The 26,896-nt window shown below is 38.0% G+C and overlaps 1 protein-coding gene across 13 annotated transcripts; it reads right to left on the bottom strand.

Moving 5' to 3' along the window:
- Positions 1–96: 96 nt before the first annotated feature.
- PTPDC1 (protein tyrosine phosphatase domain containing 1) lies at positions 97–24,494 on the bottom strand. Of its 13 annotated transcripts, XM_056337918.1 has the most exons (13): positions 24,176–24,293; positions 22,469–22,597; positions 21,056–21,123; positions 12,023–12,085; positions 11,483–11,575; positions 8,553–8,724; positions 7,734–7,814; positions 7,395–7,513; positions 6,481–6,618; positions 4,590–5,800; positions 3,688–3,873; positions 1,635–1,745; positions 97–826 (listed from the first exon to the last, which is right to left on the bottom strand). In XM_056337918.1, exons 5-13 carry the CDS (start codon positions 11,565–11,567, stop codon positions 710–712), a joined length of 2,220 nt encoding a protein of 739 aa, XP_056193893.1. In that variant the 5' UTR covers positions 11,568–11,575; positions 12,023–12,085; positions 21,056–21,123; positions 22,469–22,597; positions 24,176–24,293; the 3' UTR covers positions 97–709. The 13 variants fall into 13 exon arrangements, with proteins under 13 accessions (XP_056193893.1, XP_056193891.1, XP_056193897.1 ...); XM_056337916.1 differs by lacking the exon at positions 12,023–12,085; XM_056337922.1 differs by lacking the exon at positions 22,469–22,597 and having other exon boundaries at positions 24,176–24,287.
- Positions 24,495–26,896: the final 2,402 nt, after the last annotated feature.

The following is a 26,896-nucleotide window of genomic DNA, read 5'->3' as shown; positions in this document are numbered from 1 at the left end:
TACTCTTACTCAAAGCACTTAAAATGCCACAATCAATTTTCTGTTAAAAACACTTCAAAGATTTCTTAGCCACAAAAATCTAAATTAAGGCCTTGATAACTTCATGATGAATATATTTAATGTATTTCTTTACTGCCACACCCTTCAAAAACACACTGGTGACAATTATTTAGGACATCTAAAGGAAAAAATTATCTGCTGTCAATAGTAGACCTCAAGATCTGTTAATTATTACTCTTAGTCTTATTTTAAACTTTCTAAAAGGAAAAGGAATTTAATAAGTTCAGTACAATCACATAACATTAATGTAAACATACATAATACATAAATATTAACTCAATCCATTAAACCTTTGTGTACCATGGCACTGAACTTATGGCAATCACATAACTTGAAAATAACATTGCTTGCCAATGACAAGGGTTTATAAACCAATGAAGACATTCGAAAACAAGAGAACAGTTCACAATATAAAAGCACAGTACCTGAATCCAAATGCTACAGTACGGTCACACAGGAGCTGTTCCTTAGAACTGTGTAGATAAAACAATTGTCACTAAAACTTCTTCTAAAAAAATAAAATGCTTTGTTAATAACTACTATTACCTCAAGTTAGGTAAATCATGCCAGATAGCACAAAATACAGTAGCTGGAAAATGCAAAACGATTTGGTAGGCCCATCTAATTCTTCAGCATAGCTGTGCAGAAATCAAGAGTGATTCTCTGTTCCTTCCTTAAGCCTTTTTCTTTTTTCTTCCAGTGTCTGTTTAAATACTTTTTTCAAGGTATTGTAAACATATGGTCCATTTTCAGAATCCAAGTTTGTCTAATAAAAGGGAGAAATTTAAGTTCAGTTAACAGATGTCATATAGCAAAATGCAAAGTAGATAACCATTTTTTCAAACTTTTAAGATTTATCAAAGAAAATACATGTTTCATGATTGAGTACTTAATGCTGATCATTTTCAATTTTATGCTGACTAGACTTTAAAACAAACTAGTAGAAAGACAAATGCCATGAGTGTTTTAACAGGTGACATGTCTGTAGATTTACAAGGGATTAGGAAGCAGTAGGATGAATGTTCGGTTCACAAAATTTCACCTGCTGAATCTAAGAAGTAAGCAGCTCCAAGCTGAGCAATAGCAAGTTTAACCTGTCACTGTTACTAAATTATTCCAAAAGCAGAAGTTAGTTATATACATCCTATATTAAGGGCCCGAAACACAACTGAATTGTAACGTAACTTCAGAAAATTATTTAATCTGATGGAAAGATTCCAAATAGTACAGAAACTACCAAAGCCTTTAGTAAGCTACTCTCAGTGACTAGTTATTCCCACTTAAAAATTATCTTTTCTCTAATTTGAAGAAGTTCATGAATTGGCAGTGATCCAGAAACAGGAAAATGAGACTAAAGGATTAAGGCTGTAGATACAGCACTTAATTATGTTGAGAATATTTTCAACCCTTCATGAAGGCTGATTATTATAAAATTTAACTCTGAAATGGACAAGCATGAGTACACTAAGTGTGAAGGAATTACTGTAATTTTTCGCACAGTGGCCTGCTCTGTTGATTCACCCTTCATGATTTAAAGCAAATAAACACAATGTCATGGACAAATGGTTGCTTGCCTTAGTGAAAGCTTTAATAGCACGAGCAAGTAAGGCCTCCTCCACATCAGCTGGTAGCATTTGCAAGTTCACCACACAGTGGAAAATACAAAGGATAGTCTGACACTGTTCCTGGTGGGTAAAAGGAACAGCAGCTATTAGAAGAAATAATTCCATGAAAAACATTTAACTTTCAGGTTTTGTTTCAATAGCAGACCGTGCCTTCCCATACTGAAACCTTCAGGTGTAGGAGTTGGGGAGGGAATTTCACAAGCCTAAAGAGCCTTTACATAATTATTTCAGTCATGATGGGAGAAACTCTAGGAGGTCAGGCATGTATCTGGAGACTTATTTTTCAAGGTCCCCTATATAAACAGTAGCATTCATGTGAATTGGCATAGAAAAAAAGCGAGATTTGGTCTTTTCAGCCCAAAATGCTATGCATGTTTAGGGCTCTTCTGCAGCTAACATAGGATAAGTTGCATCTCTCTGTCTACCAAGTCTCTTTCACCATCAGCAAGACACCTGGGTAGCTAGCAAGGATGCATAAAGGGGAGTAAGTGTCTTTGTGGCTGCTAGTCCCTAGCCCTTTTCCAAGGGAGACAGATCTCCACACAGGCAGGTCTCTTAAGAGTGAAACTTAAATTAAAACTTGAGGGATTTCTGGGAAGTGCAGCTGAATATGCACCAGTATGTATAAGGGGCTGATTGGCTGGAGAGCAGATTAACAGGAAAGAACCTGGGTGTCCCTGTGCATACAAAGTTGAATGTGAGCCAGCAATGGGCCCTTGCAGTAAAGGCAGCTCAAGAGCATCCTGGGATGCATTAGACAGCTGCCAGCAGGTCAATGGAGGTGACACGTCTGGAGTGCTGGGTCCAGTTCTGTGCTTCTTGGTACAAAAGGGACATATAACATACTAGAACAAGTTCAGCGAGGGGCCACAAAGATGATTAAGGGACTGGAGCATGTGTCACACAAGCAACCTGCTCTAGTTGACTTGTTTTGAGCAGGGCTGTTGGACTAGAAGATACCCAGAGGTCCCTGCCAACTCAACTATTCTGTTATTCTGAAGTAATATAGGATAAAGATAAAATTAGTATTTTTTAATTTTTTTAAACCCATGAATTATTCCTTTTCCATTTATTTATAACAGGTGTCAAGCAGTTATTTTTTAATTTAATACAAACAGAAAGTTAAAACTTTAATAGAGTGGAAGAATGCTTCAGGAAGAAACATGATGGTTTTATATGAACTCAGGAATTCTGAATGTCATGTCATGAAGATGGTGACTGCACACGAAGTTCTGACCACCTACTGATTAGTAGCCGTATTCTTGGGTATCTGGAGGCTGATAAAAGAGGCCCTATTATCTTCATAAATACTTTGGAAACAAAGAATTCCCAAAGCATTATGAAATTAATTTGTGTAATTAAAGAGATCAAGAATGGAGATTTTTTTATTATTACTATTATATATGATATTACCTATCATCTAGCCCTTTGGGGAAAGCACAGTTAAACAGTTTGGATCAGAAACACCTGTTTTTCATCAGGATTTCAGAATACAGATGACCACAGTTCTGACTTATGTAGAATTTGGCCTGGCTTCTGATTGCTTGAATTGGCAAATTCTTCCTATTCCTTGCCCCAGCTCTTCCAAAGCTGATAGATTAACATGTTTGCACAGCAAATATGACAACCATTAAGCACAGCTGCCAGGTGTGATGTTAACAAAAGCCATACATCGAGTCACAGAGAAAACACTTCTCATCTTTGCCTCTGGATCTCAAACTGCAGAATTTGCAGGGAAATACACTGAAACTGAGCTTCTACTGAATGGTGTTCAAAGACAGTATCTGGTATGTTTCTTAAAATATTTGTTATCAAGTATTGATTACAATTGAAATAATACAATCAATACCAAAGTAATCCTCATTCTGATTTTTAAAGACATTGAAGTTGCCTTTTAAAAGTGCAATTCCCTTGCCTAAAGGCCGTAAATTAATAGTTGTAATACACATCAGCAAAATGTACTTGGCAGTTAAAAGAATGAAATGATATATAGAATACCTACCTTTCTCAGTAAGTAAAGTGCATCCTGTGATTCTGTGCAATTTTTTGCCAGCATGTCAATATCATCTTTGGATATAATAGGTTCTTTCAGCTGCTCTATCCAGGACCACATCAAGCTACAGAGGATAAAAGGATCTCTCTCGGTACAGATTTTATCCCAAGCTCCATCTCGAGAATTCAGTTCTTTCTTAAAAAACAAAGCAAAGCAAAACTGAAAACGCATCATCTATTTACTTTTGCCAACATTCTCTTTGATTGTAGCACTTGGCTGCTTACATTCCAATAAAAAAAGAAGACTTAGGAGTTACAAAAAAAAAAAAAAAAGAACATTCTAGTGTTTTTCAAAACATCAACATTAATCAGCAACAATATAAGTGATTCTTTAAAACAGAACAATGACATAAACAGTGCAGCTCAGAACCTCTCAATTGTCTAATAGAATACATATAGCTTTGGGTTCCAACTTCAAAGCAAGAAGGACTTGAGTTTTAAGGATAAGCAGTTAAATTTTCTATTAAATTCTTTTAAGCACAGAATCCTCTAATTAGTTCTGAGAAAGCACTGATTAAAAACACAGGGCTGCCTTAAAATCTGTAGTACTTTTATGCTACCAGCAGCCAAGTTACAACCACAGATAACTGCAACAATTTTCATCAGTAAAATGATGAACACAGCCAAAAATAACATTCCAACCTCCTGCTAGAGACCAAATTTGTAGGTGTGTTTTGCTTGCTTTTGAAAGAACTGGTCTATAACTTACAAGTACCGTCATTTACTGAGCCACAGTATAAACTGGTGTCCCAATATGCCATTTCAAAGCATATGGTGGGATTTTTGACATCCTAGGAATTAACCTAGGTGAAATATGCAGAGCCCACAACATTGAATTAAGTCTAAAATTACCTGCCACATTTCTACCTTCTGCTTCACTTCCTCCTCTCCCAGAAATTCATTTATATCTGCAAGTGCTTTTGCTGCCAAAACTCTTCGGGCTTCCAAACTTAATTCTGACTGCAGAACAATGTGTGGAATTGCCTCTGACACATCTTTGCTACCTTGGCTTTCATATCCAAGGGAAAAGTTCACTTTAGAAGAAGAAGAAGAAGAAGAAGAGTCCTCAGAGACATAGACTCTTCTGCTATACATATTAGTCTTGTGGTCTTTTCTATGACCAATCTCATTGGTAAAATTATGCCTTGGTGTTCCGGGTTCCCTGGTATTGTGGAGAGATGCTAGACCTGAAGAAAAGGTTCTACTGCGTTGTACTTCTTTCGTACAGTTCCTTCTGTGATAAAGGGAGGATCCATCTTTTTGTCCATCCAAATTAAATTTACCTTGACTCCAGAACATGCATGTATTACGCACTAATGCCTCTTTATTTAAATCCAGCTGTGGCTTTTGTTCACTTGTGGCAGAACATTCCTCACCGCTGTTCCGCTTGGGTTGGTTGCACTGTAGTATCTGAGCAGGTACTGTCCATGCAGTTTCTCCTTGCTCTAAAAGAAACTCAGTTCTCCTTAAATCTGACTCACTATAGCTTAGACGCCTTTTTAGATGAGTTAGAGGCTGAAGGCATTCAACATTCCTTCTTTTCCAAAGAGGATCACATTCATGTCCCAGGGAGAAAAGAGAATCCTGGGTCTCGAAAGTGGATGAGTGGGTGTGGGAGGAGTCTGACATATCACTGTCCTGCCTTGCAAGTTCTCTATCTAGCTGTGTGGATACCAACTGAGAAACAGTCTTTTCAATTTCAGCTGAGAGATCCGGTATATCTAACAATTCTGCCTCTACCACTTGTCTGTTTTCAGCCAGGTCTAACAACAATTTGCAAACAAGATGAATAAGTTTTGGCACATGTTTGAGATGCCTACTCTCGTAACCATGAAGCAGATGTCTCTGACGGGTCAGGTACTGGGACAGCGTCACTGTGTGTGCCTTGGGCTCACAGCACGCAAACACGTTTCTCAGAGGAACCAAAAACTGAGTGAATTCTCTGATGCATAACAACTGCCCTCTAGTCTGAATAGAATTAGGCCTTTTTGCTCTGACAAAAAGAATTGCTTGATCAGCACTCATTCTTGTTGCAAAAACTAAGTAACAAGCTATCAGAACACCTGGAAAATATAAGACAAGCATTAGCTGAAGAACTATCAGACCAAAACAAATACTCAGTGGAACTACAGGATAAAAATCAATATAGGTAAAGATACAGCTTTATGCCCTCTATTATGTGATGCTGTTACCTAAGTATAGTTGCATTTGTTGGACCATAAGATAGTAAACCCATTCTCACTATAGTTTCAGTGAGAGCTAGTTTCTCACCACAGCATCTCTAGGAGTTCCACCATTTGTGAACACAGGATGGTGGCTTCCACAGGAAGGACATAGGCAAAAAGGTCTTAAAAGAAGTAAATGACATTTTAGCTGCTCCACCAAATCCTACCTGATCTAAAATGAATGGCAGGTTTGTAAACATGTCATAAATACTGGACAATGAAAGTGTACTAGGTGAATTTTTCCCCATCAGAAAGAAACTGTTCCATTTCAATGTAACGGGGAATTATTATACAGACACGAACATTTTCTAATCTTACAGGTTTGGTTCTCATATACTAAAACTGATCATCTCTAGCCATTCAGATAATTTTCACAAATTTCTTCAGCATTTTTAACCATTTTACAGATGTACATCTTGCAATGATATAGAATCTAAAAAAATCATTAATAATTTATAACCAGACACTGTTTTGCATTTTTAGAAAAAAAACCGTTGATCTTGCAGTAGAGCACATACCTGTCCGACCAAGTCCTGCGTGACAATGAACAGCTACCCTCCCTTCCTGCAAGGCGAAAGCCATGACTTTTACCATATCAAGTACAGTAGTGAGAGATGCCACTCCATAATCCTTCCATCCAAAATTATAAAAATAAACTAAAATAAAAAGAAAGAGTTATTTTTTGCTGTATCAAATGTGAAATTTCCAGTAATAAATGCAGAAGAGAGATGACTAATAATAAATGATAGTACTAAAACTGCATAATGGATCTTAGAATCTGACTACATATTGTTTGCAAGAGATTGTTTTCCCATTTCAATGTATGCTTGCTATTGAAATTTGATAAATTCATGAAGCTAGCAAAGATATGTCAAACTGAAGTTCAACTTGAATGTAAAAGGTGTAACAGAACTGACTGATTCATACCAAAATTACTGAGCTATATATAGGTGGGGTAATTTTTTCTTTTTAGAAATAAAAGCACTTCTTCAGTCAAAAGCTTTTTCTTACAGAGAGATGCTTTTTCTCATCTCACCATAATACAAAAAACACAAAAATACTGCCAATAACAATGCCCTCAAATGAAATAACCTTTTACAGTCTAGATAAGAAAACATGAATTGTACCAGGATTTGAAACACCATTAATGCTCATGTATTTGCGAACTCAGAAGAAAAAGAAAAATTTAACTAGCTGTTGTCCTTTCTTTATTCTAAAGATGTGAACATAAACCCTCCATCTCACTCTACATATATACGATCTTCAATAATGTGTACTTACTCTTGATTGTATTTGCCAAGTTTCATGTTTAGATCCCATTTTGTGTAACATTTCTTACATAGCTGCTTTTAACACACAAGAATTCAAGTAAAAATATCTGTAAGTGCCAAAATCAGTAATTAATGAGGAACAGCAGCAGGAATGAACTTACTTCCAGCCTCCATAAAAGCTTCAGGAATGTAGGTGAAGCCGCTTTCTTGTTCCAGTGGACTCCCACAGCTTGCATGCTCCCCAGGACGCTGAAGGTTAATTATGGTTTTTATGCCACATCTTAAGGAAGGAATAGATGAGTCAAAGTATTATACGCAGCCAAAATCTCATTATCCCTTATTTTCTGAAATACATTTATTCTTAGTGGAGAATAAATCTTTACCTGTATATCGTTAAAATGAAAGGATCTTTATCAACAAGCCAAATCTATGTTGAAAGAGAAAATGGATCAGGAATTACACTAGTAACATCTACAATAAATAATAACTAAATTTGTTACCTTTCAAACTGTTCAATAATGTTGTACTTGTCAATCAATTCTGTTGAGGGTCGAGCCATTGCCAGTATGTTATCTGTTATCCTGAGAAATTAGTAAAGTAGATAATAATGTTGTTATTAATAACTTCTTGAGTATGAATCTACCAAAATAAGAATACTATGTTACATTGAAGACAGACAGAAATACCTTGCTGATTAACTAGAAATTATTTTTTCAAGAAATTCTACCATCATACAGTGATAAATCTTGTTGATACAGATAAAATATATCAAAGACCATTACTAGAACTGTTTAAATGCCAGGCCAATGGACATTAAAAAATTCCCTCTGAATATAATCTGGACTCAGATCTTTGTTTGGCGCTTTAAGTTTTGTATGCTTCTGAAGAACATCTGCTGTTACAAGAAAATCAGCAAGACTGTAAAGACACATTTCATGCAACTATTACCGCATATGAGTATGCTTTTGAACACACATGTTATTTCACGTTCAGTAAATATTTTTACATTTAAATTCTATTATGAATACGTTTTAATTAATTTGCATTGTAAACCTTAGCAAGAACTGTTCATAACCCAGGCTAGGTTTTGTATAATTCTTGACAGGTAGAAAACTTTCATCATCTTTACTGGGCTATGTACAATGGTCACTACGGGCTACGTTAAGCTGTAATTCTGAATCAAGCTATCATTATGTTTTATACTTAACTTAGCAATAGCTGATTTTAAAAACTGGATTTTGAACTTTCCTTTGAATTCTCTCTTTTAATAAATACAATCAATGCAGTTACATTTAGTGAGAGTAAATGCTGCTTATTACCAGGAAGAGTAAAGCCCTTTAATAGCTTGCTCCTGGTCACTCCATCGAGCTGGATTTTCATACTTGCAAGCACGTCCACCACATGCCATTGAGCACTGCATGTGACCAGGAATGACATGGCGAAGGTGCTCCCCTACTTTAGTGTATTTTGCTGTTGGACGCCTCGAACTTCCTAGAACACAGGCAAAAACAGATTTAGTAAGGAAGATTAAAAATTCATCTCCACCTTAAAAGTATCAGTTCAATCTTAAGTTGATGAAGTTACAAACAGCATAAATATATGGAATATATATTTAAGGCTCATTTTTCAACACAGACTTGAAGTAAGGATTCTGAGGGGAAAAAACTGCTTGTGTTACTGCAGAATTTGTTTGTTCTCACAGTTATCTTTGTTTTTTCTGATGATATTAGAAGTATGTGATATCCTTTGCAACAGAAAAACACATCACAGTCCTCTTCCACCTGAAACTGAAAATACTTAGCCATATACTTGTGTATGTATGTGTGCATATATGCTTCTATTTTATCTGTTCTTTCTGAGCTGTAACAGTGAAAAACACATATTAATCCCTGAACAAGGAATCAATGAACAAAATATGAAATACAGGAAAAAAATTCAAACCCCAGTATTTTATGCACATATACAAAATACAGTTAACAGAACAAAAGTATATTAATTTAATACCAAAAAAATACCAGAACTGCCAACAGCCTTAATGAAAGTACTTTACTTTTTTTTTCAGGAAAAGTTGCATCCAGCTCCTCAGGGCTCAGAGACGATATCGCCACCATAACCCGGTGAGTTGATGACGAGAGTACCTCTACAACCGAGCTCCGGCGTCTCTGGATTATGCGAAGAAGAGGATCGGAGGAAGAATGTCTCCGACCCTGGAAGAAGTTGCTAAATATACTCACTGCCGAACGTCTTCGGGGTGAACCCTGCATGACTGACCAGCCCCAGCTACTGTCTAGGCAGGCTGCTGAGGATGCACTGATAGGAAATCCAAGTTCCTCAGCACTGAAGTTGCAAAGAGCTGTGCATCCTCTATGTACTCCAGCAGTTAGTCAGCATGGGCTGAGCTGTCTCCATAGTAACTAACAATAAAGGCACTGCTGCCAGCTATCCTTGGGGCTGCTCCATTCTATAGGAATAGTTTGGGACAGAGTGTTCCACTGCTTGATGAAAATAGTTGCATTTCAAGTAGATAATTTTGAAAGGAGACTGGGAACAACCAAAAAATTTTCCATAAACAATGTGAGTATTTAGATAGTTGTAAATACCATGCATTCAGAACTCGCTAAGACACAAAATACTAAATTCAAAAGAACAATCAAAATGTAGCTGGAGGCTCTGATTCCTGAGAAATCTGTAAGTAAATACATTATACTCCCCCACCTCTTGGTTTAACATTCCACAACCACCTCTACTCCTCCACTTAGCTGCTCCAAAATGCATCATTAGCTCTGTAATGATTGGGATTAGTGTGTTCCTCCTGAAATGGTTCAGTACATGATGAATTGTAGACTGTTCACTGTGGACCATTCGTATCTTCTAACAAAACACAATTTGTTATTCAAAACAAAAGGCTTATTTTTTTTCAGGGCACAGCTTTTTTATTAAGCAAAGCTGTTAGCCCTACAGACTGAGATAAAGCAGATTATAGGGAGGCGAAGATGTATCAGTTGAGTGCTTTAGGCTTTTGAAGGTAGACATTAGGTGGCAAATTGCCTCCCACTTTGCTTCCAGTGTGCTAAGGAGAATGAGCTGGCCAAAAAGATTGCAACACTCTAAAAAGCACAAAATTCTCATGCAACTATGTGGAGAACAGACTATGGCAACGCTAAAAATACTTTGTCATCCCATTGTCTGTGCATTAGACTTGCATTAGACTGTGCAAGTCAGAGAGAAAGACTGGGGAAATCAAGAAAACCCACCATAACTTTGTTCAATAATTAAATTAATCCCATTGCATTTTCCTAAAGATATATACTATCTTCAGTCTGTGGGGTTTTTTGCATTACAAAACCAGTAACTGTTAGACAGTAATTTGCATAAGAGAAAGCTCTCTTTAATAAAAATTCATCAGGTTAAAATCCACCATTTCTCCTAAAGACTGAACAGAAATTGAGTGGCTGACTTTTGAGTACTGCACCCCAGCTCTTAAAGAGAGACATGGTAGGGTTTGCTGTAGATACCAGGCCTGAAACATCAGTAGTGATGTTTTATGAGAAAAAGAAAATGTTAAAGCTGACTGTTAGCTGTTTTCTCAAAACCCTGACTATTCTAATTCAGCAATAAAGATAACAAGAGGTGAGGAAAAGACTATACATGCTTTTATCTTGGAGGCTGGCTGGAAGAGAAGGGAGATGAAGGGAGATTGAGTGCTACCTATATCCAAGAAACATGAAAAATATTTTCTAATTAATTCTATTGCTTTCTTATAGTTAATTCTTGTTTCTCTTTCTCTTCCCAGAAGCTTTTTTTGAGTATATATCAAATGACAGTGGATCCAGAAATGAGCCAAATAAAATGCTGTACATCATTATTTTCCTACTGAATCAAGCAGGATTTGCAAGTATTCACCCAAAACAGTAAGAAAGAATTAACATCCTATAAGAGTTTAAATAAGTCATTTGAAGGCATGTTTGTATTTTCAAAGAGCTAGGCAGTTTCTGAAAACAAAAATCACAGTTTCTTCAATTAAGAGATCTGACAGTATGCAAGTTACCAAAAAGCTCAACATATTAACACATCATGGTGATGACAAAGTAATGCAGTTTGGTTTTGTTATAGACATGTTTATAAATGGGGGATAAGATTTCTGGGGTTTTTAATTTTCTATGGAATTTTTCTTTTTTTTCTTTTTTTTTTTTCCCCAGAATTTCTCTGAGCACTTTATATGAATGGTGTATCAGAGAAAAATTATTACCTGAACTCATATTTGCAAGATGTAGACTGCTCTCTAGCAATGAAGAATACGGTAATTCATTTTGCAGCAAAGCTCCTGCAGCCATTGCAGTACCTGTTGGAACAGCAAATATGTTCACTGAAAATCTACAACAAGCTCAAAAATGCAAATAAAGCTGAGTACCTGATGCTCGATTATCAAGTTGTGCAAGACTTAAGGTTTGGCCAGTCAGATATGGACTGTACTTTCCTTCTAGTGTGCATTTAAATTCAGCAGCTTCACTGTGTTCTACCAATTAAAAGTTTAGCTGATTGAGTCTTTCAAGCTCTGGAGTTTGGCTGAATATGCACTTTATAACGGCGTTTTTTATATGAACAGGAATCACCCAATTAAAAGCATTTAATGTAATGCCATCTTGATTTTCTCAAATTCTTAAAAGTAAACATACAACCAGTTTTTGAACTGAAATCTTGCAAGAGACAGTTCCATTAAAGCTAGTAATATCATAAATAGCAACACAATTTCCAGGTCACACCATTTACAATTTTAGTTGATACTTGCCAAACAGATTGTCCACAAGCTACAGGCCTTCTCTGCTTTCTTCCCTCTGCTCTTGCTTTTAGTCTGTTGCCAAGTTTGAAGTCACATATATGACAATTCACTTCTAACAAGAAAACTGAACACAAGTCTGTCTAAGCAGAAAGTTTTTTCTCATGCTTCAATATAATTTCTAACACAAGATAAGTCCTGCTCTGAAAACCTATCTGACAAAAAGAAAGCTAAAGGAAAGCTGTAAATGTGAATCTATTAATCAGTCAATGTGATGTTCAAATAAATTGCTTACATGCATCTTGAGTAGAAATTCTTACCCAGTATAACTGTTCTGTTTCTCTGCTCTCCATAGGAAAATAGTTGCAAGTATAACAGAAGAGCATTTTTTTTACTACCAAACTAAGTACATCTGAAACTTTACCAAACTAAGCACATAGAAACTTTACTAAATGCACAAACCTTAAGTCTCAAATTCTGCAAAACCAGTAATAGGATTCAGCAGTATAAATAATGCTTTAAAAGACAGATTTGCTTAAAAAACAAACAAACAAAACAAAACAAACAAAAAAAAACCAAAGAAAAAAACCAAAACCATTGTGTGGATCAGGTGGTATAACAGTCCTGTGTTGTGTTGGAATTGTGGTGTTAACTGCTTGCTGTTCATTGTCCATCTTTTATCTGTAACGCTGCATAATTGTTTTTAAAGTAAATATTTAAATGTATTCAAATATAATTTAATTTAGATATTACATTACCTACCATGTACTTGAATAAATTATTATTCCAACAATGTTAATGGACTTTATTCCACAACATCAGCTAGTGCAGCTCTGTCCTTTCCAAGATGCTTAGAGGTGGGAACAGAATACACGTACACATTAATAACCCTTTAATACTGCTGTATCAGTTGTCACAATAAGATGAGAATTACATTTGTCTGTGAAAACCAAAAGGCCTTCTGAAACTTCAGTGATGCTCAGAAATGCATTTCTAATGTACTTGCATTATTAAGAGTACGAATTAACATGAATCTTAACAAAGACTAAAGAGTATCTGGAGCATTTTCTACTCAGCTACTTGACCACGTGACTCTGCACTTTTAAAAGTAAATCCTTTAATAAATAGGCAGTAATATTTGCACATAATTGCATTCTATTTGGAGACGTTCCAAAACCTCTATTATTTTCCAGTGGACTTTGAAATCAGTAAGGGATGGCTTTCATGATCAAAGAAAATTTTGTAGCTAAACAAATTATTTCATCCCCAGAAATTCTTTTTAGAGTTAATAGGGTTGAATTAACAAAAATTGTTGATACCTATTTCTCAGACAGTTGTCTCTAAAAATTCTAATAGCTTGTCCAGATAACATAAAAACATTTGAAACAGACATGTCTCATCATACAGGCATCAGAATCACACCAGTATGACTGTTTAGTTTTCCTATTTCCTTGTACTCAAGTATTAGCAAAAATGAGATTAAATATCAGAGATATTTCTATCATCTAAAACTGTGTTCCTTTTAAAAAAAAACCAAACAAACAACAAACCAGAATTCAGGCTGACAAGGACTCTTAACTGAAACAGGAAGAGATGTATATTAATGCAGAAGACGATATACCTATAAAATTACAAAATACTAGCAAGACTGTTCTAAATGGCAGAGGTAAATAATGTGTTTATTTCCTGTGTAACAAATTAGACCTCCCCCAATTTTATATCAGCAGATATACCAAATCCATATTTCAAGTTTTGTATAAACAAGCAGTTCCAACTGACTTAAATATTTTGTCTGCATGTCTTTCAGTTTGTTAAATTCACTTCTTGACAGATGTTTTAAATTGCACAGTGTGATCAATGTGCGCAATTCCTTTATATTTATTTATGAAAAAAAGTTAAGTAAGATTGTGACAAATTACAGAGATATATTGCACTCCCTTGAACAGATGTAAAATGTCATTTGGGACAGGAAGCACTATTTCAGTGTTGATGTTACTAGACAAGGGTGTTACACTTTTTATTTGTGCAAGAATGTATGAAAAGTAAAAATAGTACTTGGATAAAAGAAACAACTCTCTCCTGATTCTTCTACGTATCGGATAATTCTTAGTTTTTAAAAGGTCCTCTTCAGCATTTTGTTCATCACATGAACACCTAATAGATGCTGGAGATAAAAAACAAGCCTGGAGCGTTATTCCAGGTCATGGTCCTCATTAGCTGCCTGAGGGAATTAAGTCACGTGTCTTATGTCAATCAGATACCACCTTAATCTGATATCAGAGATAATCTGCTCAGTTATCTCTGACATGCATTTCTATTGCCATGACAGCAAAGAAGTTGGTCTTTTAATCCCTGTTTCCCGATCAAAGAAATGGAACAGTCTCTCAGGTGATGTTCCATGTCTTTATGTTTGATAACAGGAAGCAATGTCATTAAGCATGCATAAACAACACCGCTAATGAAACCGAAACATAGCAAAAATAACGTCTGTGTTGTTGGCTGACTGAAGTAAATAGCAGTACCACACCACCTATGGAAACAAGGATCTCTTGAAATCATGATACACCACTAGATGTCAAGTATTAAAGGGGATACTTCAGGAGGTACCCTCCAGATGCGGATTTTGTATTTGTTTTGACATCTGTGTATTTTTGAGGGGGGTGGGGGGGTCGGTGTATGTGTCTGCTTTTGAGCTTACCAATTCCTAACAGAAATGACATAACATTAGTCGTGGCCTGTTGGTTGCACTGTTGAGTCTCTTGTTGCATTTGGTAACATGACAGCTATCAAGTCCTACTCACTGCTTCATACATGCAGAGAGGTAAGTTTCTTGCAGAGTCAATAGTATAAGCACGCTGTGCTATCATAGGCAAAATCGCCCTGTCCTTCCACATTCTTTTAAGGAGTAAAGCTGCCTCTTGCCCACATGCATTTCCTCTGGAATAAAAGCACAGGTTGAGTAGTAAAGTGCCATGCAGCGAGCAGGACAACTGGGAGATCAGGGATCCACAACCAAGCAGGTTCTGCAACTTAACTGGTGGGCAGACTCACAGAGGAAGAGCATAAAGGAACCATACATCACTGGTTCACCCAACGGGCTGCAGTACAAACTCAGCAAACAAGCAATGCAGGTAGCAAATTAGCAACTGGCTTAGGTGTCGCTCTGCCTTTTAATAAAGAAGATTCCTTTTCTTTTAGCATTTCAGGATGTGAAAATCAGTGGCTTCCAGTCATTGGGCTGAATTTTTGCTCCAGAATGAAATGAGAGAAAGGAGTAATGCCTAATGTTTTAGCAGCCAGAAAACAATTATATAGCTGAAAAGTGATGAGACAAGAAGATGCTGGTATCACCTTGCCTTAGCAACTAAGATGGTTATTTAATAGATGCAATTACTATCTTTTAATTCAGAACACATTTTCAAAACAGAGAGAAGAGTTTGTGTTCCAGACCGGAATGATTCCAGCTGGGGCAGTTCAGCTGCCGGCACAAACAGTAATCCCATTGTAAAACTCCCCACTGCTTTTCTGTGTAACTGCCTACTAATAGTGAGGTGCCATCTCTCCATATTTGTGTGGATTTGGTAAACAAGAATACAACAGCAGACCACACATTTTAAGAAGATTTCTTTTATGTATTAACATGAAAAAATCTTGGATAAGCTTTCCATTTTAAAAAAAAATCAGTGTATAATAAAATCAGTATTAAACCTCAAATGTATTCCTACAATACAGGCAAATGCCGATGCCTGTCACATAACATTTTGAGGTTATTTTTACTATTTTCTTGTCTTCTAAAGAGAATCTGTTCTCTCCTTGTTGCAGTCACATGTAGTAACAACCCAGCAGCCACATTTTTAAAGGAACACAGTTAACTACAGATGCAGGCAGGGGCCATGTTAGCTGAGTACCTAAGCACTCAGGTAACACCTCTAAAATTTCTCTAAAATTTGACCTGATTCTACAGATACTTATCTTCCTGAGAAGCTTTGCTTTTGTGAGCAGTCCCACAGAAGTCAACAAGGTATTTGTCTAAATATAAGATCATATGGGATAAAGTTTCATTGCCAAAATGCAAAGTGCTGCAAAATGCACTAATTAAGATGTTTTAGACAGAGAACTAAAGATAACTCAGACTAAGCAAAAACATGATAGTTTAGGGAAGACTGTTGATATTTAATCAAGAAGTTAAGAGCTATGAAATTATAACTTGGTCTCTAAATTCAGGTTTTATATCTGATGTTTTAAGATTGGCAGATAATGAAAATTTTTAACAGAAAAATATAAATTTGCTGAGGCATAGTCACTTCTACAGGAAGCACTAGCAAATGAAACTGTCTTTTAAATTCCAACAGACTATCCAATTTTAACATTGCCAGGAAAAACAAACCATTTATTTCTGAAGTTTTGTAAAAATTGTAGGTAACAGGTTTTTGTTAAGCTTGATTGTTATGAATAATGAAACAAAAGGCAAAGGTGATTTTTCTAATATATGTATCGGGAAAAAAAAACTTGTTGAGAGTAGACATTTCACAAATACCTACACTACAATTAACAGAAGTCTTCAAGGCAGTTTTAGCATCAAGCGCACATATTTCATTAGGCACAAACCTCAACTCCCTAGGCTTACTTGAAATTTGAAATGCTTACTACCTATAAGCAAACATCAAGAAACGGAAAAAAGAAAATAAAACACACAGAGAACAGACAGAAGACAAGTAATAATTCAAACAAATTTCCATATAGTTTAGTTATATCTAATTTACACAGCAGAATAATACTACAACTGTTTTAAGACTCCAGTGGTTTCACCAGGACCACAAACAGAACTGATTTGTTATTTCTGTATGAGGTTTTTCCTCTTTTGGGAAAAAAATATTCCCCATCTGTTTCAGTAAAAGGTGAATGTAATTTAATCATTAAGACTGACATTTACAAAGGACTGTAACTGCTTTCACATAAAAAAGGAACAAAAGAATATAATTCATTAGAAGATTATGTAGGTGTTGGTCTGGTGATTCAGTATTTGCTATTCATAGTTTTTTTCACATAAATGGCACAAAACTGCAAGCCAAACTGAGGGACAGGTCTACCAACTGACTTGGTTCATGTTATTTAAGTCACATCAGCTTTCTGTGGTACTGTTAACCCAATAGTTTACAGAAGTTATTTTATACTACCTTGAACAGACTGGCAGCTAGTAATTACTAATGAGAATTATAAAGGAGGTGGTATAAAATTAATATATTAACTGTTCTACAAATGAAACTGGTGACTCAGATACTCTTGATTGTGAGTATCGTGTTTACAAAGAGGCTATCAGACTTGTAAGACTGACTACATACAGAAGAATGAAATATTGTCAGTAATGCATTTTAACAGCATTCAGAAGTGGGAAAGTTTAAAAATGAACTCTGCAAGTTAAAGGAATTATTTTTAAATCTCATCTAATGAAAATAATAAATTTACATGAGTTTTAATCAAGTTTCAATAATTTCAATTTAACACCTTACCTGTTACCCTGCAGAAAGAATAAGTGATTGCTGATCCCTTCATTGTTGCAGCTATCAACCACAAGAAATACACTGTAGGTAATTCACATTTTACAGAACAGAAGCTGAATGATGTTACCACAGTATTTCCTGTAGTTAATTGGATTCACGACAGTAATCTGGGAGGAGCCGGTAACTATCTTTTCTTTTAAGACTGTATGAGGAGTGCCTTACGGACCATGCAGATAATCATCCCATAAACTGCTTTCTGTGTCTACCTAGATTTTAAAGGGACTGAGGCAAATAGGCCACACCAACCTGGTATTTTAATAACTGAACCACCCATCTCTTTTTTTCTGTTCACCTTATTTTCCTATTGTCAATCACAAGTAAATAAATATATGTATGTGTGCCTATATGCATCAGACAACTAAGCATGTAGATAGCTACAGAGATAATTTTGTGAGGTTACATTAATCAAAGTTAAACCCATAACATTAATTTTGAAACACCATGAAAAGAAGAGACAGATGTTTCATTGTTACCTTGGTTAGACCTGGAACAAAACATTTTTTTCCTCACCCAATAAAGCATAGCATATTATTGAAAGTATTTATAGAGTATAAATTAACTGCATCAAAAGTAGTATCTCAAAACTGTAACAAAAATAATTTCATCTGAACGTAAAGGATGTAATCTACTAAAAACCAAAGACTTTAGTGATTTAACTAAATACTGTACATATAAAGCAATAAAACAAGCTACATAAAATAGGATATCTTATTCTTTCTTACTAAATCAATTTCAGCCACTAAGTATTAGCTGACAAAATAAAGGCTTTCATTTATTTCCATCACTTCCCTGCCTGTCTTATTAAAAAATCCCCAGTGTTAAGTGATACTCAGTGCTCATCATTAAAAATGCCTCCCAATTAGTTAGAAACAAAATACACCTGCAAGCTTCTGAGATAACTCAAGACTGATGCCAACCTTATTAATTCCAAAAACATCACCTCAGTTAACCACCTGCCTTAATTTTAGCCAATACAGATGGAGCATATAACTAAACAATTTAGTCCTCTTAATTTTCAGAAATAAATTTTGTAGTCAGGTTTTTGCTGTATACTGCTAATAAAAATAGAAAGAAGAAGAATCCAACTACTTTCCTATAGAAAAATTGATTTACCGAGAACAGAGACCAATTAACAAAGTAGTCCTTACAATTACACATCTATTTTCTTACTAATCTTGCGGGGGGGGGGGGGGGGGGGGAGGGGAAGTCACATGCATGAACTAAACTGCATCCAGTCATTTGAGACAACAGCAAACATAATTTTATATAAATGTATGGACATTTTGCAAAAAAAACCCCACCCTTAAATAAAAATAGGGCGGGCTTCAAAAGATTTGTACACAGTTTTGGAAAACACAGTAAGGGACCTCAGGTACTTAAAAAACCTGAACAGACTGCAGAGCCTAAAATCCTAAGTTGCACATCTTTCTTTCTGTGCTGGTAGAAGTTTCAATTCCAAGCACCCACGGCTTCCCCAGCCTATCAGTGGAACTGGAGGGCTCAAAACCTCCAAAACACTGATCCTCGCAAATCCCGTGTGAGAAGAACTGATGAACAGCCCCACTGCCTCCAGCAGCCCTGCTCAGCACCAGGCGGCAAGCACACAGAATTACGCATTCGCTTAGGTATTTGTGAGAGTGGACCCAAGCTGTAAGCAAAGCACATCACTGCTTTAATTCCTGGGAATTAAAAGACAGTAGGAACCCGTACTAGCATTATGGAAAATGTAGCACAGAAAGAACTGGAGGTCATGTAGTCCAATGTCCTGCTCAAGGCAGGGCTGACTCCCAAGTTAGATCAAGCACTGACAAGATTCCATGTCTGAAGATCCCTGCACAAGTAATACTCCCCAACAGCAGCACGGTTTCTTGGTTTCATCACGTGTTGTTCATAGTCATTATATAAGTGGCTCTAGAATTCAGAATCTAAGAATTACAAGTAAAGGGACACACAGATTCTACAAGTGTCAGCACACAAAATATATGTTAAAACAAATGGAGCACCTAGTAAAACATTTTGTAAGAGGAAATGGAGAAATTCAGCTTTTTTTTAGTTGACTAAAGAGCAACTTTGGATCATTAAGAAATATTAATTAATTTTTTAATATAAGCATAATCTTTTGGGGAAGTTCTAAATGCTCACATTTGAGAAGCTGTCACTGACGTTCTTTGTGTTCATTTTCATATGGATAATATAGTAACACAATTTACCTATTTGATTCCAGAGGGGAAAATAATTCTTGAATACTTTGGATTCTCAGTGCAACAGCCCACTGCTTTGTCATATCAACTTGTGTTACATGTTTGCTGGGTTGCGCTTTATATGTGTTCCTACATTTGTACTCTTCCATATTAATGGCAGCTTATTCAGCTGAAGAACTAGTATTTCCTAGTAATCTGTGAAGTTTAGCTAGTGCCAATAATTGGTGCCAAACACATTTGTTCAAATAGGCTATGTCATATCTTTGTCAAGACAAGGCTTTATGGTAAATGAAGATGGCTTTTAGGGGGAGTTAAACATTAGGTTGAAATAATTTGCCATTTCCAATGAAAGAATACACAGAGTAGGTGGGATGCTTGTGACTAATCATCTTTATCTCTCTAGACTTGGCATTTTCCTATTTAAACAAAATGAAGAATCCCAAATCCTCTGGAAAATTCTATTGAACTATGACTGCCATCTGAAGATACTAACAAGCTTTTTAGGTAAGAACAGGATCACTGGATTTCTAGCAGCTTATTTCTCTTGCACTGCATGGGCTGCCTCATGGCTGCTTTACATTGGACTTAGCAAATCCACCTGTTCTGTGACCTTAGATACTAATTTATCAGATTAGACTGGTAGAAAACTGTCTAAATTGTCTTGTAAGGAGCCGGATGCAATTAAAATGTTTGACTTCTGCTTAGACTGCACTGTTTTCACTGGTACATAGAGCAAATCAAAACATCAAATTATCCTAAAACTTAAAAGTTTACTAAAACCTAATTTACTTGAAGGTTAAATTTACTATAGTACAAACTATGTATTTAGATTCCTAGCTGGCAATGGATGTTTCTAGCTTCACCTTTTGCTTTTGCTCCTCTCATATTACGCATAATAAAAATCAATTAATGTTGCTTTCCTTTCAGCTTGTATTGAAACACTGGAGTGAATGCTTTAGTTTTGTGTAACTCTAAAATTGCATGAAATGTTATTAAAGTCTTTTTCTAAGTTTTGCTTTTAGATTTTATAGATATGTATTTTACTGCCCCTTAAGCATAATGCAGTACCATGGCAAATCAATCATAAAAGCAGGTCAAACGTCTTTGGTAGACGTCAACTACACTGGCAGTGTTGAAGCTGTGAGATAAATGTATGCAAATCAATCATAAAAGCAGGTCAAAACTTCTCTTTGGTAGATGTCAACTACACTGGCACTGTTGAAGCTGTGAGATAAATATATGTGTGTTTGGCCTCTTAATGAGACTCCAGAGCAGCAGCCCACCTGTGATCCCTGTCCTCTTTCATCATCTGTACTTCCGACAGTCTCTCTTTTCATGTTTGTTCCATTACCTAAAATTGCCAATAAAAGATAAAACGGAAACGTAGTGAAATATTAGGTCAAGACAGCATAGTTATACAAAGATTTAAAATCAAAAAATAGTTCTAAAACTGAAGAATTTTATCAAGTATTACTCACAGGTCATTCAATGGACCTGCAATGCAAAAGGTGACAACAAGCCTAAGAAAAGTCTAGAAACTCTTTTTAGCCACAGGCTTTAAAACGAAACAAAAATCACAGCTTAAACTATATATATATATAAAAAGGAAAGGAGAGCTACAGCAATCCCGCCTAGCTCTGCTTTGTGAAATAGCTCATTTTCTACATACATGGCAGAGTGGTACCCACATAGCTGTAAAGCCCTCATCCAGTAATGGTCTGCTCTGGGTTGGTAGCTGTCTTTGAAATCACTGGCAAATGTCAAGTTGTTGGAAAACAGAAATTAGGAAGAAATCTTTCTTCTGTAAATTTCAGAACTTCTGAAGAGCTACCATATATTAAGCTAGTTTGCAAAAGCACTGTTTAATGCACACATAATTTCTATGAAACATCGGACCTGCTGTGAGTATGCAGAACACTCATCAAGTTCATGCACAGTAGATTAACTGTTCAAAAATGGCAGGATAGGTGAAGGAAATGAGGAAATGTTAGGAAAATTAAGTACCTCCAAGGTACCGAATCCTTCTAGGCATTTATCTTGTGCTTTTTGCTAAGGAACAAAATGGTCAGGCTCTGTAACTCAGGAAACTGAGTGAAGAACCAAAGAGGTCAAAGGAATTTAATGGAAGTGACCAGAGATCAAGAGTTACAAGTGGCTGTATACCCCTTGTGTATCCATTATAGGATTAAGGCCAGGAAAAACTCCAGAGTGGAGAGAAAACTGAGGAAATTAGTATGGTTTTATATGTTTTTCTTATTTTCAACAATAACAAGCTACCCAAGATCAGGAGTAGAAATGTTTACAAATTTCTGTATTTTCTTGAAAAAATAACCACAGAATACAAGATTAGAAATAACTTGGGTTTTGTTGTATACTTGCTTAAGCAATTCTGGAATCTGAACCTTGTTTCACAAAGAAACAGAAAATCTATGCCTGGGAAATGTATCTAAGAAAGGAGTGGGGAGTCAGTGTCACTGTTGATGCCGGTCCTCCAGCATGGTGCCTCAGGTGGCTGGCTGCAGCAAGAAGGTGCTCAGGATTTGCTACGGGCAGGACCCTTCCTCAGCTGGAGGGAAAAGACCTGCAACGAACTGCTTCAAACTAGGCAGGTGGTTTTAACTGTACAGGACAATAACAGGAAAGGACCAAGTTCATTTTGAAATGTACTTGTTTTACATGTTACAGACATCAATTACCTGTACAGGTGACCTGGTTGAGCACTTTGAGGCCAGCAGTCTGTAACAGCCATCCAGCTCTGGGTGGCCACTAGCTGAGCAGTCGCTGCAGCATGCAGAAAAATACCTAGCCAGGGACTTCTGAGTCACCTGGTGAAGTAAATGAGAAACTCAGCTTGCCTAGTTGAACTCTTTAAACAGGTATGTCTTTAATTCTAAATCATATACTAGCAGGAAGAAAAATTAAAATAAACCAGCAGACTATACTCTCCATTCAGAAAAGTGGGACTATATTGCCAGAAACCGGGAATAAATTTGCTCTCTGGGACTGAAAGATATAAGCAAACTTGTACCTTATCTGACACTTGCAGTCCATTTTTTAAATATTATTTGTAGCACATTCCTTCCCAGCAACTAACTTCATCCATGTCAGATTTCACAATTTCTACTCTTTACTTCTCTCATTTGTAACGTAACTATTACCAAAAAAATACTTATAGTGGTATAATTGGATTTACAATGAAGTCAAATATTTACTCAAACGCATGGAAAAAACACTATTCAGATCAGTTTATGCTGCCACCCAAGCAATCACACAATGAGAGAGGATTACATTGCTAATTATATCTCCAAGGTGATATTCTTACAGCATCTGGCCCTGAAGACTGTCTCCCTAACATATTTCATCTTTCTTGTCTTACACATGCGGCTCCACGTATGAAACTACCGATGAAAACAAGAGATGGAAAAATGCTTTGAAGTAATACATAATTGCAAATACTCTGATTTATTTTGTACATATTCTTTTGGGATTAATTACTCCACAGATGTAGTGCTCAAGTTCCACTAATGGAGGTGCAGGCCTCCTGAAAACATGTCTCTTTCTGAAAGAAAAGCAAGGGAGCGGGTGCAGAGGGGAAAAAATTAAGTATATATTACTAATATAGCTGGTAATCTTTTCTTGTTAATCTACTGATGAGCGTACTTACACTCTGTTGGCAAAAGCAGAAACAGCTACATCTAAAAATTATTATCCAGTGTCTGGATTGAAGAATATGCCATATGCACAAGTGCTTTTTCAACTCCAAAGGGGACTGACTGAGCGGTGTTTTTCAAAGGCGATTAAGTGATGATTAGAGGTAGGGCACAACTGCTACAAAACATGGAAATACTGTTGTGAAGAGGGAAACCAAGATGTACGCCTTGGCGAAAGTTAAATCCCGGGGTATCACCTCGGGAACGCCGGCAGGAAGAGCCGAACTGCCTTGCAGCCAGGCCGGAGGGAGCAGGGCAGCTCCCGCAGAGAGGGGGTGTTCAATTCCTAACGGAGGGCCTCTGCTCAGATCACTAGGGAACGTGGCATCGCCAGAGAACTTAAAGGCAGTAGCTACGGAAGGGCGTTTCAGGTCCTTCTTTGTCCGTGCCGAGCACGCTGCAGTCGCTTACCTGAGCCGAAGGGCGGGCAGCGGCCGAGGGAGCGCCCGAGCAGCCGGGGCTCCCCGGGACAGGGGGCGCCAGGACTTAAAATGGCGGCGGCCCCTCAGAGTGGTCCCAGGCCGCCCCCGGGCGTGCCGCGCTGCCATAGCGACCGAGGCGGGCTCCAGGGGAACGGCAAGAGCGGGGCGACCCTCACGGGCTGGGGGAGAGGGGCTGAGCGGGGCGGGGCGCCACGCTGGCAGAGGACGGCCGCCAGTGCGGGCAGGGGCGCGGGAAGAGCGCCGGACCCACCTGCCTCCCGCTGCGTCAGGCCGCCACTCCGCCGCCCGGCTGGGCAAAAGAGCGCCGGCCGTGGGCGCATGCGCCACCGTGAGGGAGTGGGCCGGGCGGCGGCTGGGCCGGGGTTTCCTCCGCCGGGGGCTCGCAGCTGCGGGTCGCTCTGTGCTTCCTCGGCGCGGCTCCAGAGGCGCTGGGGGGCGAGTGGCGAGCGACGAGCGCGTCCTCTGGCCGAGGGGAGGCGGTGCCGCCCGGTGAGCGCCTCGGGCTGCCCGCGCTGCCAAAGCCGGTGTCCGAAGTGGGCCTGGGCCAGGGGCCCGTGCCGCCTCCCGCGCAGCGCCGCCCGGGCGGGGGCCAGGCCGCGGGCCTCCTGCCGCTGCCGCACGGCCAGAAGTGCGCAAATATATTTGTTGACGCGGTGAAATGTTTTTAACGTCGTCGTGGGTGATTCCTCTTAGCGGTTAATTTTGGTGAATTTTGATGGAAATGTCTCAAAAGGCCGTGGCTTTGAGGTGGACGGTGCGTGCAGCCGTCGCGCTGTGCCCCGGTGGGCCGCGGCCGGCAGCTCCGTGGTGGTGCCTCATCGTGCTGCTCAGCGGCGAAGCGATGCCCAACGGACATCGGTGAGGGTTTTGAGAGGCGTGGTCGAAGGGGTTTTTAGCATTTCTAACAGGCATAAAAAGTTACTTGGGTCTTGGACACGGAGTAGAATACGTTTATAATGGTTTATTTAAATACTACAGTTGAATACACAGTTGCTGATTAAAGGAATAGTAAGAGCTGTAAACCTTTGTGGTGCATTAGTGTGCTAGGCTGAAACATCTGCCTGCTGGCTAATGAGGATGGTTTTGGAGTGAGTGTCCTTGTAACACACTTTTGAAGTTTAGCTGTGGTTTTCAAAATATTTGGAGATTTTTGACAGTGTTATGTGTCTGTTTCATTAGCCACACTACTACATTAGCTCATAGAATTAGTGTCTGTAGTACGTTTCATAAATTACATAAACATTAGCAGTGTTTATGTATCTAAGTTTTTAAAGGTAAAGCACATGTGGGAACTCGGTGGAAATGCTGAAGAGAGTCTGTTGCTCCTTTTCTTTCTACTAAGCTGAAGGAGCTGTCAGCATAGGAGATGCAGGGCTTGCTTCTTAAAACATTTCAGTCGTATTAGTGCTGAAGTGTCTTAAACATGTCTTGGTTGGTTTTGTAGCATTAGCATACCACATTTCCTACAATAACTGTGAGTTCTAAACAAGCAAAAACATGGCTCTGTGACTCTTGCCTCTGTCTCCCTCTAAAAGACTCAAATGCAGTTTCCCTTCCTGCGTCTACCTGGCAGAAACTGTTGCTAAAGCTTGCAAGCTTCATTTTTAAAATTAACTACAGGGCACACGTTTAGTGTTCAGTCCTGCTGAGTGTGATTTGTGCCTTTGCCATCAATTAGAATTCTCATGTGTTTAGGGTTTTGCTGGCTCAGGGCTGGAATGCTGAGCATGGCTGTGAGCACGCCATGTAATATCTGTTCCCAAATTTTGTGTTTATCATATAATTACATGAATAAACAAACTTCCCGTGTGCTTCAGAAAGAGTTTATAAAGTTCATAAAATCTGTAGAAGAAAGCATAAGGTTTTCTTTGTTTTATTGTAAAGATACAACCACAGAAGCATACCACACTTTTTGAAAATAAATGCTGGCTTTGCTCCTTTCTGTCTGAAGTAAGGAAAAAGATGAGGTGTTCACCACACCATGTCCATGGTCCAGCTTGTGGTGCAGCGGCGTGGAGGGGGTAAGTCTGCTTCTGTCACCGTGCCTCTTAGCAGGCTGAACCATGAAGGGCTCCCTCAGGACTGTGGTGTAGAAAAATCTGTGTTGCAGGAATGCTCAGAAATGTCCTATTTTGGTTAGGAGGTTTTTGTTTCAGAGAATGAACCAGAACCGGTGGAGAGCTTACTAAGATTGAACATGAGATACAGGCTCCCAGATACGGCCAGGAAAAGGTTATTTTTGATTCATCAGGGCAAGTCAATAGAATATAAGGGGTGAAATGGGGAAAGGGAAGCTTTTTTTTATTTTCTAGGAAGAACTGTGAATTCAAGTTCAATGATAATCCTAGGAACACAATGAGATTCTGTAATACCACGGGGCTGAGTTCAAACCTGATGGAAACAGTGTAATTCCAGTGAAGCTGGGCCTGCCTACCTAGATTTTGAGCTTTGCTGTTCACGTCTCACAAATCTTACCTGACTGGAACTTATTTTACATCAGCACATGCCACCTTGTGGCAAATTAACACGATGCAGCTGTTCTTTTTCCAACTTTGTAAAACTTTTTTTTTTTTTAAGTTTCTGCTCTCTTTTTATATTCCTTGGATTGCTGTGGGGTCAAAATGGATTTCGTCTCCCAAGCTCCTGTGCTTCATCTCAGTAGCTCCTTGGAAATCCCACCTATTCAGCATAGTAGTATATTGCACCGTGATGTTAGGCCAACATGAAGTGTGCTTTTCAGCAAGGTGTTCTGAGCGCTTTCCGATTCAAAGCTAGGAGCTAGCTGAAGAATAACTGTGTGGCGATAATGCATGAAGTAAGGTATTGTAAAGAATTTGGAACGTTTACCTTTTACCTTTGTTTCTGTATCCAAATTGTTTGTGGCCCGTACCTCTCTTGCACAAGCACTGGATTTAAATGCATTATTCTTCTTTGTTTCCTGACACTCCACTTGCTCACTGGGCATAGCAGT

Source organism: Falco biarmicus, chromosome 4 (genome assembly GCF_023638135.1).
Source record: "Falco biarmicus isolate bFalBia1 chromosome 4, bFalBia1.pri, whole genome shotgun sequence".
Taxonomy (NCBI): Eukaryota; Metazoa; Chordata; class Aves; order Falconiformes; family Falconidae; genus Falco; species Falco biarmicus.
Note: the sequence above shows the minus strand (reverse complement) of the source record. Positions and strands in the feature narration are given on the sequence as shown.

Bases quoted from the DNA above. Each gene is read 5' to 3' on its own strand.
- PTPDC1 (XM_056337912.1), bottom strand. From the start codon at position 9,497: ATGCAGGGTTCACCCCGAAGACGTTCGGCAGTGAGTATATTTAGCAAC. The intron at 5,801-6,480 runs GTATGTGCTCTA...TATATTTTCCAG, and splicing joins CGCAGGACTTGGTCGGACAG to GTGTTCTGATAGCTTGTTAC. The intron at 1,746-3,687 runs GTAGGTATTCTA...TTTACCCACCAG, and splicing joins CACTTTACTTACTGAGAAAG to GAACAGTGTCAGACTATCCT.